The 19,482-nt window shown below is 32.5% G+C and overlaps 1 protein-coding gene and 5 non-coding genes across 8 annotated transcripts in view; 5 read left to right on the top strand and 1 right to left on the bottom strand.

The window, feature by feature from the left end:
* The window catches only part of LOC123710853, a 42,651-nt gene that overhangs the window by 9,905 nt on the left and 13,264 nt on the right, over positions 1-19,482 (top strand). For all 3 annotated transcript variants that reach the window (XM_045663110.1, XM_045663109.1, XM_045663108.1), the window contains 3 exons: positions 15,145-15,376; positions 18,815-18,885; positions 19,161-19,258. In XM_045663110.1, coding sequence (XP_045519066.1) covers positions 15,229-15,376; positions 18,815-18,885; positions 19,161-19,258 — 317 coding nt within the window. In that variant the 5' untranslated portion in view covers positions 15,145-15,228. The remainder of the gene's footprint in view (positions 1-15,144; positions 15,377-18,814; positions 18,886-19,160; positions 19,259-19,482) is intronic.
* On the top strand, positions 2,041-2,113 carry Trnam-cau. The gene has a single exon. It is a non-coding gene; the product is annotated as a tRNA-Met (tRNA).
* Trnae-cuc lies at positions 12,849-12,920 on the bottom strand. The gene has a single exon. It is a non-coding gene; the product is annotated as a tRNA-Glu (tRNA).
* On the top strand, positions 16,923-17,004 carry Trnas-cga. Its single transcript has one exon. It is a non-coding gene; the product is annotated as a tRNA-Ser (tRNA).
* Trnar-ucg lies at positions 17,600-17,672 on the top strand. Its single transcript has one exon. It is a non-coding gene; the product is annotated as a tRNA-Arg (tRNA).
* Positions 18,920-18,992, top strand: Trnak-cuu. The gene has a single exon. It is a non-coding gene; the product is annotated as a tRNA-Lys (tRNA).

The raw sequence follows: 19,482 nt of genomic DNA, 5'->3' as shown, positions 1-19,482 counted from the left end.
TATGTTATTACGTGTCTCATAAACACAGTATAGACTAAATTAATTTCAAACATTATAATAGTCCAGTGGCATTAATACTCTGTAGGAAGCTTAGATTCATCAGTTGATCTGTCTGCTGTGCCTGACCCATTTAGATTTTATTCCATCACCATACATTCGAGGGCTTATCACGCTCATAGACAGAAAATGTCCAAAGCCAGGGTTTACGAATAACCTTCGAGGTGCTAACCTTTTTTGGATGGGCCACATTTCCTTCGCGCATGAGTGTGGTGGGTGATTTGTTTTAAACGACGCTATCTTCTCGCCTTTGGACGGATCGACAGCGATGGCTTGTCGCCACTAAACCCGTTATTAAATATATTAAGTTAATTTTACATATTATGTGTAAAAGAAGGTAATAATTATTCAGAGTCTATCAAGATTCTGATTAATTTAATTAAACATTTTAAACATTCACGTAAAAACTTGCTTATATTTTGAATTCAATCTATAATTTAAAATGTAGGGAATCTCTGAGAGATAAATTCAAGGAATTTAATTTACTTACCTTTCCTTCGAAATATATTTATGAAAATATTATGTATGTATACAAAAATAGTGATAAATTTACTAGAATAGAACATACGCACAATGTTAATACTCTACTACTACTATCTAAAGTTAGTAATTATTTTTTGGGAAAAAGGATACTCTTCTTTTAATTCTGCAGAAGCTCCTTTATCTCTGCCTTTTAATAAATTTAAGAAATGTTTTAAAGAAAAGCTGTGTAAAAAGGCTTTCTATAAAGTTAACGATTATCTAGTTGATAAAAGGGCCTGGGACTAGTGTTAGGCAGGCTAATTCTAGTTAATTTGCGATATTTGTTTTAAAATAAGTGTTGTTTGATGATTTCCTATTTTAAAAGAGTACCGAGAGGTTTTTACGCCGGCCCTTTCTCTCAGCCTACACCCTCTGTCTTCTTTGCCGATGAGTACTGATTCAAATTTAATGATGTGGAATAAGTGATACCTGTATCTTATATTCCATTACATTATTATTACATTGCATTCCAAACATTTTTTTTATTAATGTAAAATATTATTATTTTGCATTCTCATTGATGGTATTACTGCTATTGTACTGATACCTATGTTGATTTCAAACAAACAAATTAATCGAGAGATCGTGCATTCGGACCCCAATAGCACCAATGGATTTATGTGCGCAATTATCATACGAGTAAGGATGACATCGTGAAGCGACATGTTTTAAAATTCGACAACGGTCAGAAACCAAGGTTATTTGCTTCAAAAGATAAAGTATGCATTTGCGTACTAAATAATTGTTGATCATGTGTTTTAAATTACAAAAAATAATTATTCATCGGTGTTCTCATCTCTACATAATGATTTATGTACTACACAGATATATTACGTCAGTCACGAATAGCCGTGGGCAGTATCCATAAAAACCTATACAATTTACACGCTGTAAGTGGTGGAGTAATCATCACTTGAGGACCATTTAGAATAAGGAACTCGAAAATATTATATTTTAAACAATGTCATGAAATACAATGAAGATTAAGTATGAAGAAGTCAGCCACATAATTCCTCGTCTTACTTTTTGGGTATCCCAAATTTAAATTACTTTAGTTTTTTACTTATGGACACAAAAGTCGGTATTAAGTGTTTTGCTCCTAAGTGAATGTAAAATAACAAACACAAAAAAAACTTGTCACGTTACGCCGATCCGTGATTAATGAACTAATTGAAGGTATGTGTAACTCTATCTATTCAGACGAATCGTTGATGCCTGTAAGTGGTAATATAGACTGTTACAATGTCCACCATGCAATTTCATCAAATACTAAATAAATACGAGCCGGAGGAGTTTTGTATGTTTTTATTAATATTATTATAGTATGAGCATGGTAGTCACTTCTTACAATAGGATGTTTATTTAAAAAAATAATTATCTTGACTTATATCATAAGTAGGATGTCTAATCATAGGATCTTAATTATCTATGTGATGACCTATTTCGCTTTAGTTTCCACCGGCCTCGGTGGCGCAGTAGGCAGCGCGTAAGTCTCATAATCTTAAGGTCGTGAGTTCGATCCTCACCCGGGGCATATATTTTTATATTTTTATTTTGTCAAAGCAATTACGTTCTTTCTCAATGAGGTCATAAAACCGGTAAATTGCCAGTTGTCACTTGTTTTATGTTGTAACAAATTTATTACAACATAAACAATTATGCAAATAAGTTCTAAACAATGATATATACCTACGCGCACGTTCATTCAGCATTATTACAAAATGCCTTTCCTAAATATTTACATACAGCTGAGGAAGCTTTTACCTTGATATACCAAAGTTATTTCGACAGTAAAAATTACTATTATCAAACGGCCATCTTTACAGCGGATGAAGTAACTTAAATAAGTCTACAACACAAATGTAAATAATATCAATAGCAAGTATTTTGCTAAGTATCTATAATAGGAATTTATACCGTAACACACAGGCTTAGAGTTTAAATTTAGTTGTGCAAACTTGTAGAGGTGTGGTGGTTTGATAAGGTCTTAAGGTCAGTTTAAGGTCGACAATCATTCAGTTATTTGCCAGTGGATCAACATAGCTTAACTTCTGAATCTTTTAAAACAATTGTTATAAGAAAATAAGTAAGAAATTGTATTTGGTACTTGAAATACTTTTAAATATTACATGTTAAACATGAACAAAACCTTCTTAATTCAAATAATTGTAAAATAGTGTTTTTTTATCTCACTCAATATGTTGGTATTTAGCCGGTATGGCAAAACCTTGACCAGCATTATTTATTTACATAGTTAATAAATTTCTTTGTCAATTTAATAAATAATGACTGGAAAATTACAACGACGAAAATTATATCACCACAATCTAGAAATTTTATTTTTCTGTGTTAAAATAGTGTAAATTCTGACCAATGTCAAGTAGTAATAATTTTATCACGTAATATCCTTGGTACAGTGCAATGCAAATAGCATTCAATGCCGCCCGCGTATTTTTTCCTTCACATTTACATTAACGAGCCCAGGTGAAAGCAAAAAATTCCTGTTCACACCTCAAAATTCTTTGACAGCCTATGTACTCAATTTAACACTGACTGATTTCAGTGAGATCGTGAATATTATTACGATTCTTAACAGTTACAGATTTAGGAGGGCACAATTCATTAGTGTCAAAAAAATGGTTTAGTATACAAAGTTATAGATGTATTAAGTGAAAATTATCAGAATATACGCAGAACTGTGCCACCGAGAGTCAGGTATAATGCGAAAGCGGTGCTGAGTTCTTATCACAAACTTTACATTCAATTTTATACTGAGGGCAAGCTAATATGGACATTTTGATGCCTCAGTAGTAGATATTTCTCGTAAATCCGAATCATTAGGTATATATAGAGAAGTACTTCGATCATTCTCCAATTTAATGCCTGTCAATGTCATCACAGGTAAAGCTACTTTCGTAATTACTATTCGTAAGCTGCAAATGTAAGCAGCCTTGTGTTGACGGCCTTCTGACAACATCTTAAGTCACTTGACGTTGAAGAAAGTAGCGTCAAACTTAACGGGCCTTTATTGCGTGAGGAATTTTTGCGTTCCATCATTCTTGAAGTATTAAATATTATAGACGCGTCTCTGCCCGTGTGTGACACGAACTCCAAAATTACAATGATTTTTTTTATATAACACGGGGCAAAATGCCAGAAAGCTCACCTGATATTAAGTGTTAAGTCTGCCCATAGACACTTAATTTCAGAAGGCTCACGAGTGGGTGCGCTGCCGGCCTTTTAAGAATTAGTGTGCTGTATTCGTATTGGTTTGGTTGATAAATTAGCAGCTTTTGCCTTTCCTTGTTTTATAAATTTTAAATTTAATACTTGTATGTAATGTGTTTTATTTTGTCTAACTAAGCATTTTATCTTAAATATTAAACCATTCAAACACTACTCGTAATTCATTGTCATAAAAACTAGTTTCAATTTCAACCAATCAAGCATATTACGGGTTTGTTATTGCAACTGTCAGTAAAATAATGAATCAGTCAACCTTCAGTATAGACGTAGGTGTATAATTGTATGGTAAACAGTATGTTTGACTTGTACCTCTGTGTAGGAATGGTTAGAATGCGCGCATGCGCGTAGGGTTGAGATTATAGTTAATGTAACATTCATTATACAAATTAACTAAGTAACATGTTGTTTAGTTTTATTTTTAATAATGATTATAATATTAAACATTTATTAATGACTGGTGGTATTAGTGACAAAATTGATCTATTGGTGGTGTTATGTGTAACCACATCACAATTATTCCGTGCATGCAGGCAAGCGGGCAGGAGATGTTAAGTGATACCGCCGCCTGGACACATTGCCAATGGGCTCGCAAGTACGTTGCCGGCCTTTCGAATTGGTACGCTCTTTTCTGGAAGGACCCTAAGTCGAATTGGTTCGGAAAAACTTCAGTGGGTAGCTGGTTCCACATAGTGTTAGTCCCGGCAAAAACTGCCTTAAGAGAACCTTAGTTGTGGAATGATGTACGTCGAGGTGATACGGATAGTATTCTGTATTCTGCCTTGACGTCCGTTGATGAAACCCAGCTTGCATAAAACTCAGGTGCATGTTTATTTAAAAAAAAAACATAAGGTCAATAACAACTATTGATTCTGACAATGGACAAAGGTACTCCATTATGATATTGATATCTAAAATTAAATTTACGAGATATTGTCTTCATTCGCATTATATCCGTTACAAATATTTATTCAACTCCTCGTTTTTCATGTCATTGAGCGTCAAAAGTGCAACAGACACTTTCACGGGTGACACCCCGCCATCACGACCACGACGAAGTCCACGACTGAATTAGTATTCACAAAGCACCCTTTGCCGTGACGATCGTGCAGTGATTACGTAAACTGTATTATAGGCAGCACTTTTTATGACGAGTTGGAAGCTATTAAACCTATTATTATTTTGAATTCATATCCAATTTAGAAAATATAGGTGCGGCGCTTTCTTTAAGTGAAGAACTAAGGATTCCTCAATGGGAATGCCAATTTATATATACATAGTAAAAGAATGTCTATACTATATTTTTAAATTATCTCATCAAACTGCAGCAGCAGTGTTAGCCAATTAGTAATAACCACTAGGTTTCAACAGGAATCTCATTCCTTGAGCTGTAGGTACGATCCCATTGACTGTCTATGTGCGCATTCCCTCTTACGGTAAAGGAAAATATCGTAAGGAAACCGTGACCTTAGACCCAAATAGTCAATCGTGTGTGGCACAGAAGGTACGGACAGGAAGGACGGAACAGATACATAAATCTAAGGCCCGGACCTAAAAGGTTGTAGAGCCATTGGTATATGTAACTAGTAACTGCACGTGGCTACAGTTACTACTGCAGTTACTACTACAGTTACTACTATACTGTAGCACTACCTTTTTCGAGGGTACGTAAAAGATAATCTAGTTTTTTAAGGTAGTGGATTCTGTTAAATTTAGAAAAATTGTTACTTGGAACACTCATGAATTGTAATGGCATCATAAGGTTGCCATTTTTTCCAAAAAAAATTGAAGCAAATATCCCGTCCTACTATATTTGTCTCCTTGTGCTCCAGTCTACACAGCCTGCTGCCACTGAATCCTCGACCGTAACGCTTTTAATGAGACTAAGCTCGGCTGTCATAAAATCAGTGATAAATGCGTGTGATTATAAATTGCATTTTTTTACTAATATTGTTGGCGTTTCTTTACATTTGGTGAAGGCTTTGTAAAAGTGATATTTGAGCGGAGCGGTTTATTTTAACAACATAGGTTTGTATGTTTTCTCTTAATTGATAGTGAGAGTCCGGTAATTAGACGCGGTCGGTTAACCGAAATACGCCTTTCACAAAGCATAATATTACAGGAGGTTATGATTCTGTAAAAATTGAAATTAATTAACGTTCACTGGAAGTATGAATACTTCGCATGGGTAATAATATGAATAGCAATGACGCAAAATATAATTATTATCGTTAATTTATTAATATTAAAAAATCATGCTAGAACAGTACAAATTGCTATTTCACTGAACATGAATTTTCTATTGCCATTTGAAGAATAAGCTTTGAACCGGGATTTGGACGGATTGTACTCCGTTTTTATCTTCTGACATACATGAACTACCCTAAGTTAGATTAAGGCCGTTGTTCTTTAACGTCAAACTTAAATTTAGTTTCAGGTGCAGTCGAACCATTTTTACTTTACGACGATATATTTGACAGTGCTTATAACAAGTTTACCTAAAAGTCTTTATATTAGTTGTGTTATACTGGATATAATGATGAGTGAGTTCAAACAAGTTCCACTAAGTTTGAAAAAATATCTTATGCACAGTTACTTTCGTGTAAAATAAATAAAATTGTCAAATCGGGACGTACATACCTGGACCGAATCCAGGAGGAACTGGAGGGACAAGTTAAAAGTGCCCATTACCAATGAGGATGCATCGTGAATGTCATGAAAGTGGGTGAAGCGAACGAGGTATGTCAGAACCGTAACAAGTGATCCGCGGTGTCTGATCACAATGATAAAACTTCAATATGTTGCTAACTAATAATTAACCAAAAACTAAATATGTAAGGAATAATTAATCAATTTCCAACTAAATAACAACAACATGTAGAGTTTGTTTTTTCGTAAAAGTTTATCAAAACAATTATTTTTACCTAATTCCTAAGTAAAATCCAAAATGTTCTAACAAAAATTATTCTTGTAAAATTTATATGACAAGCCAAAACTTCCGTCTTTTTCTACAGACTAACTCACAATATTCCAATTAAATAATACGTCGGTTTTGACACATATTATTATTAATTATCTAGTAGAAATATAATTATTTGTTTACATATAAATAAACCAAATTAATTAATAATCTGAAAATATTTTATTGTAGTAGCTAAAAAGGATGTTGCGATATAATCAGATTCTATATAACCTCAGGTAATATATCTTAATGACCCTCTCTTTGTAGAGATAACAAGTGAGAGCAGCCACAATTAACTTCACTTTCACATATTTACGTGATAATCATCGTATTATGATACAATGTCTCTGACCGCGTCTTATAAAAATAGATAATAAAAGTATACTGAAATATACTTTGGTAAGCCTCGAATAGAGAATGTTTTGACAAGTTTATATTACTCTTGAAGGACCCGGAAATCATTTTGCCATATAAATTGTTTGTAGTAAAAAATTGGGTAGCCGAATAAAATGTAACTTATTCTAAGTGTGTGCGGGATATGGGAAATGTCATATCATATGACTCGATAGAGGAATGGAGTGCTGTCGATGATTACAGATAAAAAAATATTTCCAAAAATCGATTAGCATTTAGGGGTATAAGAAATATTTTACAACCTATTTACAGGATTCGGTAGGTTTGTAAATATGTGGTCTGAAAATGGGTACGCGGTTTCGGAGGAGTTTTCATACACTAACACGAGATGTCGATGTGTGGTTTGGACAAAATACTCTTAGAACTTTTTGTATTTATTAATTATACGTATAAATTACATTTAATAAAACATAGCTTTTAAAGAATTTGTTCGGTACGTGCGCCTACCAAATTATCCAATATTATACGAAAGTATTCATAAATGTCAAGTTAAGAATATGGCAACCCGGAAGTATATAAGCGTAATAAAGATTGTAAACAATTTTCCTATTCATGGGAAAAATACGCATATGTCCACATCGTAGTTCCGCTTTCGAATATTAGCGCCATGTTTGCTTATTAGAATCCTACGTTTTTAACGCTTTCACGCTTAAATTATTTATGATTATTTAAATTATTAAATTAATGCTCATCTAGAAGCACGCTGGAGTTTCATCCCTTCGTTGTTGACTTCCCCAGGTGCCGTACTGCAAGATTTAGATCGTCATGTCTTGTGAAAAAAGTAAAGGACTGGAACTCTTTACACTCTTTCATCTTCATTAAATAGGCATCTTATAAATTTTACTTAACATCAGGTGGAATTGTGTACAACGTCTGTTCAGTTATGTACTTATAAAAACACATCTATAATACGTTAAAAAATTATAATTTCAGTAGCATTATTATCTACGATAGTATTTTATCCACGCGAATATCGTTTTAAATAAAAGTCTGTACCAGAAATGAGTTTAGTTACCGTTTAGTGTTCCATTTTGATTTTACCATTATAGCTAATTTTGACATTTATATATATCTAAAAATATAGTTATATTATGAAAAATACTTAAGTGGTCATTTAACTGGCTGCTTGCCAGCATTCAAGTTATTTAGGCAGCCCATATCGAGAAAAAAATAACGTAACATGACCACTGTAAATTTGGTTAGGTATTTTAGCTATAATAAGGTTTGGCTGATACCAATTTAGGACCTTGTATTAGATTACATTTGATGCTGTACCACAGACAATATTAAAATTGAATAGGTATGAAATAAAAAGTAACGATAGTTTTTATATTATTTACTTGAGAATCGCTTCGTGGTTAGTTGCGTCGAATACAAAATTGTTGCAAAATTTATTTATGTATTACACTACATTACATGTATTACATTACTTCGTTGCCTCAAACATACATATAAAAAAACAACTTATGTGAAGTTAGATAACGGGCGGCCTTATCGCCAACAAGCTATTTCTTCCGTGCATGCTTAGCATGGAAAAATAAAAAGAAGTACATAAATAATTAACTAAAAAGCATTGGTGTGAGCTCCTAAGATGATTTAAAAAACTATAAAAAAATCTCGTATATATACCTATAGGAAAGTGAAACCTGACGGAACTCGTAGCATCGTAACTACACAGAAGTTAGGCTATAAGTTGTTATACCCACATTTATATTAACACGACTGGTAGTACGTAACTTGTGTAAAAAGTGCAAAACGTTTCTTGGAAAGTGATTTCCTCTAATTTCCTATAGCCAAATGAGAGCAAGAATGTTTGATTAGCACATGAAGCACGTACCACTTTCACTGACGCAACTATTTTCACCGACAACAAATATTTAAATTATCTAATGGCATTACGTATGCAAGTGACAAGTATATTGTTAATCATCCTAATAATTTAATACGATATAACGTATTATAATATTGAATTAATAGAGACCTGACAATATAGAACAATACAACAACGTCAGCATCAAGTCAAAATATATCGTTATATATTTAACATCGTTATGTCAGTTAATTGTTTTAATGGATAAGTGAGTCACTCAATTGAATTATAAAACTAAATTAAAGAGTGAAATTATATTAATTACTGGATGACCCGGTGACCTTCAGAGTCAAAACTTAATACAAAATTTCTAAAACAGACCGAAGAGATCTCTTATAAGGATATGAAATACAAATTTCTGATTATCAATAAATATATGACAACCGAGTGACAATTTTCTATTATTAAAACGACATCAATTTATCCCAGCTAGAAACAGATTTGATTGAAAATTCAATTGTGTTTTTGGTGTTTTTCTTTACTTATTTATGTTTCCCATCGTTTAAACCTTCCCTGAACTTCTACAAATATTTCAAATAATAATTAGCCAAATTAGTCCATTCTTGAGTTTAAGCGAGATAAACGAACATCAATTCATTTTTACATACATAGTAATTATTTATATGCACGAAACATTATAGAGATTCATTAGATCTTGACTGATAGGACGATTTAATGTTTATAAATAATACAAACTAGTGTTTATATTATTTATTACTAAAGACGCTACACAAAATGATAGCAATTTCATCACAAAACATCATATTTTCACATAGAAAACCTGAACCCTCTAACTGCATATGCCACCCGCCAAGTTTATGATATCTATGCATTGTACATCGATGGTCAATAACTTATAACATTATAAATTATTGAAATCATTGTTAGAGATCTGTTATAGAATATAAAAAAAATATAGATATTAATAGTAGCTGTGTTTGACGGCGGCGATTTTTGGATCTAAATCTAATTACGAGTATGGCTTAAATGTCAAAAGGAAAAAAAAACCTTTTGACATTTGCATGCATTTGGAACTGGGCTACCTTTGCTAGAAATTAATGTAAACAATACAGTTGTTGTGTTTTATTACAAGAGCGTATATTGTATGATTCGCATCAAATTGGTCATTTCAGTTTTCTATTCACTCGTTCTGAAATTGTTTCACGAAAGAGTTTGTACATATACGGTATATATCATTAATTCACGTATAATCCTATTATACACTCTAAAACTATGACAGTTTACTAGGATTAAATGTTTTGAAAAAAAAAACGAATTAGCGTATCACTATATTATTATGATGTTTTATTATACATAGGACCCCAAATAGCATATCAACCACGCGATCAAGTAGATCTGTGGCCGAGAAACCAAGTAGGGAAGTGACAAAACTTAAAATGGGACTTTATAGACTTTACACTAAAACTAGGTTTGTTGGACTTGGCTTATCCCGCCAGGGCCACTCATTGACTACTCCAGAAATATGCTCATGATATCTATGAGCCAGTCGGAACCCGCTAGCCGGCAGGACACAAGTGACCTCTTGTGCTATTCATCTTGCTGACATATTTGACAATTCTGTGGCAGCATTTTCCAGCTGCGATCTATGGTCGGAAAGATGATACCTTCATGTCAGTCTCTCATTATTATATCAAACTGTTATTTTCTGTGCAGAATCAAACATACAAAAATTTCAATTACGCAAGCGTAAATCGTTACGTACGTGAAGCGTATTGCTCATAGATTAAGCTTTTTATTAAAGCAGAGGTCATAGATATATTTTTATACAAATTAGTTGATCCATTTAATTCTTCTTGATGTTGATAGTAGGTCTAAGTTTGATAGAAAGTGTATATTTATTCAACATTTAATTACTTTCGAGATTCTTCTAGGTAACCCTAGAGTCTATACGAATCCCACACTTGCTAGAATATAAAGCATCTCAAACAAACATAAATCCTATTACCCAATCATTTATGAAGCTATACAAAAATTAATTGCGTCGACGTAAATAGAGAATCGATTTGAATGTCGTAATTTGTCGACTCCGAATATTCCCACTGACTTATGCAAGTATTGCGAGAAACGACCAAAATTAGGGTCAGCAGGTTTTTATTCTACTTCCATGTGCGCACGCGCTCGACTGGTTAGTGGAATTTTTAAGCCGTACACTTCCATAAAAAAACTTCATACGACTAATTAATTAATAACTAATTTATAATAAATTAGTTATTAATTAATGCTATTTAGGAATTGTACGATTTCGTTACCATAGAGATAGAATTATTTTGTTTAATTAATAAATCATAAGAATTTGTTCTACTTACTAAAGAACTATAATCTAATATTAAGCACCAGGGTACCGTGCAATTCGTCACCGCTGCATTTAATTATTCCGCGACATTTGAATTAACCCTAATAAGTTAAAAATAAATATAAGGAAGTGAAAATATTAATTAAACAATGGAATTGATTTTCAACTCTCCGCCTTGCACCATTCTTTCATAATGGCCATAAAATTTTGTCGGTTTCGCTGTCTGCTGATCATCAATTCTTCACGTTACATTCACAACTTTTTGCTTAATATGAAATCAATTTGTTATGATACTACTGACCGAGTTCTTGCTCTAAAATCCAAAACTAATCTATACTTATTTATAGCTAGTGAGGAAGACAATTATTTAGTAATATTAGTTAGTTCGCCGTTCGCAGTTTCTTTTATACTAATAGCGAAAGATTTGTATTGTATTTGCAACAAATAACCTAACTAACCTAACTACAGTGTATTTAATGTCAGAGATAACAGAATTACATGTAACAGTAACATAGGCTTTTGCTATTAAAAAAAAGCTCAGCCGTAAGTAAAAGTAGTATTACTTAACGGGTCACACGGGTTGTTATACAGGACAGGTTTGCTTATGGTGCTACAGAGTAAAAAAATCTTAAAACGATGTTTTTAACTAATTCTTTTGATTTATGTTTATATGAGATTTATTTTAATATAACTGAGCACTAAATAAACTAATAAAACATTATACAAGTCGATTATATATTACAGCATATGATAAACATGGATTTTTGGTTAACCTAAACTTTCCATGAAATTACATGTATACTATATGTACATTCTTATATTAAAGAAATTAAAAAAAAAAAAAAAAAAAAACTTTTTCTTTAAATTTTACCATATTGTTTTGTTCTATTACAAATCTTTTAGAGCATTCCACTTTTGAATCACAGTAATTTTGCAAAACCATAAACTATTTAGCCAGTCTAGCGACAAATGCACGTAGCAAAAAGAAAAGCGACAATGTTTTTCCTACATTAAATAATTTTGCAATTTAAAATGTTTGTGCAGTAGACTGAAGTAAAATAATTGCAGAACAAACGGAGATAAAATCAAGATAGCTCCAGATTCTACTCCGATAAGAACCCAGAACCTAGATATGAACCTTAGACAATTTAATACCGTTATTCGCGCATAGGTGGCGTTGTGTAACAAAATTCACGCGAAATTAAACATTGTAAAGGAATGTATAAAATGGTTTCTCTACAATTATGTCATTAAGTTTACAGTTATGCTGTTATCAATTATGTATAATTGTTTAGCTGAATTGGTTAAGAGCATAGTCCAATTACTATTATTGTGTTCGCGACTGTACTGGGAATTTCTGTCAATAGGTTTAAGTGGAGTAATTAACAAAAGCAACTGTTATTAAAGCTTTCGTTGTACTATGGCTTAAATAGAGTAAACATAAAGGTTCAAAATTAATAAAACGATTCCGATACCGGGAATCGAACCCGAGCCTCCTGGGTGAGAGCCAGGTATCCTAGCCACTAGACCATATCGGATGTTGATTTAGTCTTCGATTTTGCGAATAAATAAGTTTAGTCTTCTTTTGAGATTTACATTTGACGATTTTCGCAGTTTTTAATCTGTTAATATTAAACAGTTAATAACAGCTTACGGCTTGCTCTTAAAATGACAAAATCAATGTTTGTTCCACAAACGTCAACATTTCATAAACTGTGTAAGAAATGCAATTATTTTTACAATAGCGAGGTTGCGCCGTTCTCATGTGTTTTGCCTATTTCTTGAGAAATCTGAGAAATTTAATAAGGGCCAGTTTCAGACGTATAATCTTGCCTAATCAACGCTTAATTGTGTCCTATTAGGAAATTAAGATCTGTGGGTGTTATAGCCTATCTATTAAGTATGCGATTCTTACTCGTTTGACTTCCGGCTGGATGTGTCCGTCTTTGTGACCATTAAATACTTGTACGTGTGGACCACACGGCATTGGCATGTTTTTGACACAATGCACTTTATCGGCTGATCATTACAACAGCCTAAACATAATTTCTCTGAAACGTACATAAGTATATCATTCCTTTTCGGGAGTTAATTATCTATGCTATAAAAATTACTAATTATAAACATATTCCATTCTTCATATTTAGTTTTTCGGTATTTCTTATATATAGTTTTGTACTTCTTGCGCTTGCCTTAATTATTCCTTACATCGCTCGAAAGCGATAAGGTCCAAGCCCTCCTTATTGTTTAATTTCCTGCAACGAAGTTTAAATAAATAAATACAAGGAAACCTAAATCTGATTCTTTACGATACATTTTATTATTTTACGCAAAACTCATGACATAAAATGATGGGTCTTTTAGACATAACCAGTATCATTATCTCATTCACTTTTGACAGAAGACATTTTTCAACACGAAGTGAAAGTTGACCACTTGTGTTTATTCGATCAACCTTTATATTTATTGATTATATGATAACTGATAAGCGATCAGCTATTTCGATGGGAAGGGATATTAATTGCTTTATAAATAATAGAAAAACGAAAGGAGATTGCGTTTACTACTCAATGGTACAAAAGGGTGATTGAAGGTAAATTTCTAACGTGATTTTTTAATTAAAAATATTACAAATCTTAAATTTCAATATAATTTTTAATTACAATAATTCCGGCGTAAAGTTGTCCATTTAAGAAAGCAAATCGCACACGTTACGGTAAATGACTATGCTTTATGCTCTGCAGTGATTAAATAATGATAACTACAATGTATACTTGTACTTGTAACTTTTTGAAATACTCTGCATTCTTACTGTTTTTACATAGTTTTCATATTTAAAGCTACTTATAAAAGTAGTATACACCATATAAATACATGATTTTTATTAAAACTTGCTTAACATGTAGTCAGTAAATTATTAGCCCAGAAGGATTACAAGTTCTAATCATGAGGCTACATAGTAAACATACTTTAAAGCCGACATTTCAGATTGTCTTACCCTAAGTTAGGTGAAAATGTATAGCAGACTTGTTCTAATAGATCCCTCTTGAAAATTAAACCACTTAAATATTATGACACAAATAACGTATGGTACCACAAATCTACCCTAGATGATTGAATTTACGACAGTGAAAGCGGTCAATAGAAAGTGTAAGACAATGTTTCAATAACAAGCAGTGTTGTTACAACTATCATTACGTTGTTAGAAAATTGATACAATTTGTTACTGTTGCTAAATAATTGACGGCTCGCAAATGGTTTCGTTTTCCTTGTTTTACCCAACTTGATACTTTGGAAGTGGGGAGATCATCACATTTCATTATTAATAAACTAATTACTCAAAATTGTAATTGTTTCAATGTCATCGTTAGGTACTGTAAGCCTCATAATAAAGTAAACCTTATTAGTTCATAATGTACTGAAATGAAATACTATTATTTATGTAAAATAGGAACCTTCATTCATTTTTGAGAGTCATTGTCATTGTGTAATCAATGATAATCTGTGGATATTCTTCGATATTTTGTAGTTTGTGGACGGCATTCGTGATTACGTTTTGGAGGGAAAAGTGGCTTATCATGGTAAATAGATTAGTGGTGTACAAATAGTACTTTTGTGATTTTATAAAAGTTTATTTGTGGTCACATTTCCCTGGGCATCCTTGTTTTATAAGGTGACGATTAATACAGCTTTTAAGCTCTGATAATAATATATCTAAGCATTCCGAAAAACCGATCTTTATTATTATTATTATTGTTTCAGGTACTCTCCATAACCAATGATGACGTGACAACAAATTATGCGGGAAAATAGTGATATGTCATAGTGACAGTGACAATTGAAAAGATGGCAGCGTTAGTACGATTATTATGTGCATTAAGTGCTTTTGTGTGTGTGAATGGACATGTTGCCCTAACCTACCCACCAGCTAGAAAATACGATTTAGACTTTTTAGATAATTCGAGAACAAAACCGCCATGTGGAATGCCCAAAGGTAAAGTAACTTTAATTGTATTTTACAAAATATGCTATTTGAAAACTTTATTTTTTATATACTACTACACGCATACATACATACACACTGCATCGATATTGAATGAGCTGTCACCGATCTGTGACGAATTGACTCTGTCAAAAAACTGTCCAATTTAGAAGCTTTTTGATTATAAAAAAACTTATAATTATTATAGTGTCTTCTTTTTTGCCGTGATTTCATGTAAAAAGTTATGTTATACATAACCTTTTTAATTACGTATATTACTTAATAATAGGCCATGCTACGGCAGACGAAATACCTAGAGATCCATGGAGGAAGCGTACATCTGCAGAGGGGTTCCTTAAAAAATACATTTATTAAAAAACAATTATTATAAGATTAAGTTTACTTTGTTTTTTTGTAAGAAATAAAAACGCTTTTTTTATTTAATGTATCTTTAGGGACTTAAACTACAAGCGAATTTGTATATGACAAGTTTCGAATTTAAAGAATTTCAATTTCAAGAGCTCCAGAAGCGCTTTTTAAATATATAGGTACATTTACCATACATATACACATCTATATTTTTGAACTATTCGATTTCTGCTAAGATTTCAGTCTTCCCATAATCATCTCAAGTATACTTTACAATCACTTATTTCAATGAATGACTAGTCATCATCATCATCAATTGCTATACAGCCTCTTGTCCTCAAATATATTTCGACATCGCAATGTTTCTTGGGTCTTCGGACCTATTTTTTCGACGACAACTCCAAACCACCAACGCAGCCTCAGTCTACCGGTTCTAGCCACCAGGTGGTGAGTTCACTAAGGTCCTTGGGGTTCGGTGGTCCGCCATTCGGTGCTCATGTCGTTACCACTTGAGCTTGTTGCCTTTTATGAATTGGACGATGTTAGTGTCGTCAAGGATGTTATAAAGTTATTTATTGTAGTGAATACGCCAAACAGCTGCGAAATACTTTTTTTAGCGCTTCTATAAAAAATATTACTAGTTACTTATTAGAAACTCGTGCGGTCTAAATTGGTATGTTTATAACATTTCTTCTTGACGCTTATGAAATCTTACGTAATTATCATAAATTCAAGTCAACCTGTAGCAGTGAGGTCGTGACCTAGCCTCAGCCTAGGTCATTAGCCTGACTCATCAACAAAGCCACGATTCAGATATAATAAGTGTAATTTGTGATTTTTGATATAATACCGTGTTATTATAACAAATTATTATATATAATTACTTGATTTGAACAAAGTTACCTTCATTATTAACCTTAACGTGTTTATGAGGCAGGAGTCTGTTTAACTAAAAGGTTCGTTATTTTCGCCAATATAGGCACTTTGCCGTCTTATTAAATCAGGACGATGGCGGAATTAAAATAAAATAAAAAATCTTCAAAATGTATCATATATCAGGGAACAAAGATAATAATTATGTTAATGTCAAACTTTATATCAATTATTGCACAAAGGATGTTTCCCTTCTCTGTTAATTTGCATTATTAGCTCAAGGAATAAATACATTAATTTAACCCAATATTACATAGCAGTCGTGGCCGAGTGGTTAAGGCGTCTGACTCGAAATCAGATTCCCTCTGGGAGCGTAGGTTCGAATCCTACCGGCTGCGAATAATTTTTTAAGTATAGCTCTTCCTTGGTTATATAGAATATATTATTTTTATTAAAGCAGTTTTTGAGAGTTTAGAGGTATGATTTTATTATATTCAAATGTTGATTATGTTATAAATCACTACGTTTTTCTGATTACTACAAAAATTTAAACTTTAATCGCAAACTTATATTTCTTAAAATTAAGACACGGGTAAAAATTTCTGACTTGAATTATGCAATAAGGGATACCTGTCACCTGTCCCCCTCTGAACCTGAACTAGTTTTAATAAAATTTGTTTGTGTTATTAGAGTTTGGACGTATATGTTATAAAAAAAGGCACGCAGAGACAAATAAGAGATTGGCTCATTTGTCATCTATAAATAATTAAAAAACAATTTACTTCTAATATTTTATTCCCTGGCTAGACATAAGTCTTATATTAAAAGTATAAACTTTTAATTGATACGAAGACTTATGTAAAAATCTCATTATTAATTATACAAATAATTTTTATTTACGAAAAATCTCAATACTTCACAAAATGAAGCCATACAAATATGCGCGCGCAGAACTGTAGGCTTCAAATAGGCTTCTTGTCCTTTACGTCACAAGACCGTGTGGCCTAATGGATAAGGCGTCGGACTTCGGATCCGAAGATTGCAGGTTCGAGTCCTGTCACGGTCGAAGATATATTTTTTTAATTGTTTTTATTTCTTTTAAAGTAGGTCGACAGTACATTTATAACCGAAGAAATACTGTCTAAGGTAGAGATTTTATTTAATATATAATGTTTAAAACTCTAACATATTTATTTTAAAATCTTGTTTATAGTAGTAGTATGGTATATACATCGCAACAAGCATTTAAGATTCAATTTGATTATTTTTATTATATTTAGCATGTCTTGTTGTCTTCCATTTAGCATGTTATAAATAGGTAGAACGCAGCCGCGATAAGTTTCCTCATTTGTGAGGGTTTTTGTCGGTTGTGCTTATAGCGAGTCCCACACTCTGCACGGTAGAGAAGAAAACAGTAATGGCGCAGTTCACAGCTTTTATTCTATACATAAAACTATTACATATGTGATTATATAACAATGTTCGTATTAATTACATGCCATTAAGTAATTTACTCTTAATGGTAGTCACGCACGCCTGGACATGGTAATCGATTGTATGTGTGTAGCCTTAGAGCAGGTTTTTCTTGTAGATAGGAATATATAACGCTACTGACAATTTATGTAAATCATAGCGCTACTGGAGCTGTAAGAAAGTCACTTAGTTTCATTACTCCGTATAGTAGAAAATCAATCCGAATAAAGATAGTGTCAAAACATATCAAACAATTGTTTTCTTCCAAATTCTGTCTGTAATAACCAAGCTAAGAGTCCAGGCACCTTTCATACGAGTTCTTCGCGAATACAACAAAGTGATACGGTATGGCCGGTGTGTACGGGTTACCGAATACGGTAGTGGGCTGATCAATTTAAAAAAAGCGTTGTTAGGCACCTATCGGGAACCTAATCCGCATTGCTTAGCTAATAAATACTCTTAAATAATATTACTAGTAAAAACTTACAGCTGTAGTTGGCAGTGAAATATTTTTTGCAAAATTTATGTTCACCGTAATTGTCACGTATTTAAGATTGTAACTTATATTGTAGAAAATATATTATATATGTGGTGTTCCTTAATAAAATAATTAAACGCTCAAGTCGACATTGTGCTGATACAATTTTGAATATGGTAGTCAAAGAGTTTAAAATTTTGCCGTCATTTCGGGCTTGTTAACTTACATGTGATTTATATACTAATTATTTGTTGCAGGATCAATACGTACATCATTTTTAGCGGGATCGGCCTTCACAGTACATTGGCATTTAGCATATGCACACCGGGTAACTATACCAATATTTCGATACCTTTGTCACAGCCCGGCTAGCTCAGTCGGTAGAGCATGAGACTCTTAATCTCAGGGTCGTGGGTTCGAGCCCCACGTTGGGCGATTACTTTTACTTTTGCCTTCTGAATTCGGCTAAATTTTTTATTTATTTTTAATATCGGAACGAATAAACTATAGTTATAATGTTAATTTAAAATGTTTTTGGAAAAACTTTATAATTTTGTTAATATATCCTATTTATATTATATAAATTTATTGGTATTTTTTTAGGGTGGATTTAGTCTAAGAATATTGGACTACTTAGAGCGACCTCTATTGGACCTTACACCAAGAGCTGGCGGTTCCGAGTTTGTTCGTGATGATGTGACGTAAGTTTTATTTTTTCTTAAGGTATTTTTAAGATTATTATCCAAATGAGTAAACCAATATTCATCAAAAGGGTCGAGAAAAACTATACTCCGTGTTATATTATACTATCAGTCTTATTTTTATCTCACTCAGTATGGTATTTGTGTAATCAAAAATAGAGTACCAAATACTTAGTTCAATAAAAAAATATTATATATCTAACTTAACACCATCTTAATCTCTA

The sequence above is a fragment of the Pieris brassicae genome, chromosome 6 (genome assembly GCF_905147105.1).
Source record: "Pieris brassicae chromosome 6, ilPieBrab1.1, whole genome shotgun sequence".
Lineage (NCBI taxonomy): Eukaryota > Metazoa > Arthropoda > Insecta > Lepidoptera > Pieridae > Pieris > Pieris brassicae.
The sequence above is the reverse complement of the archived record's forward strand: the minus strand, read 5'-3'. Positions and strand labels throughout refer to the sequence as shown.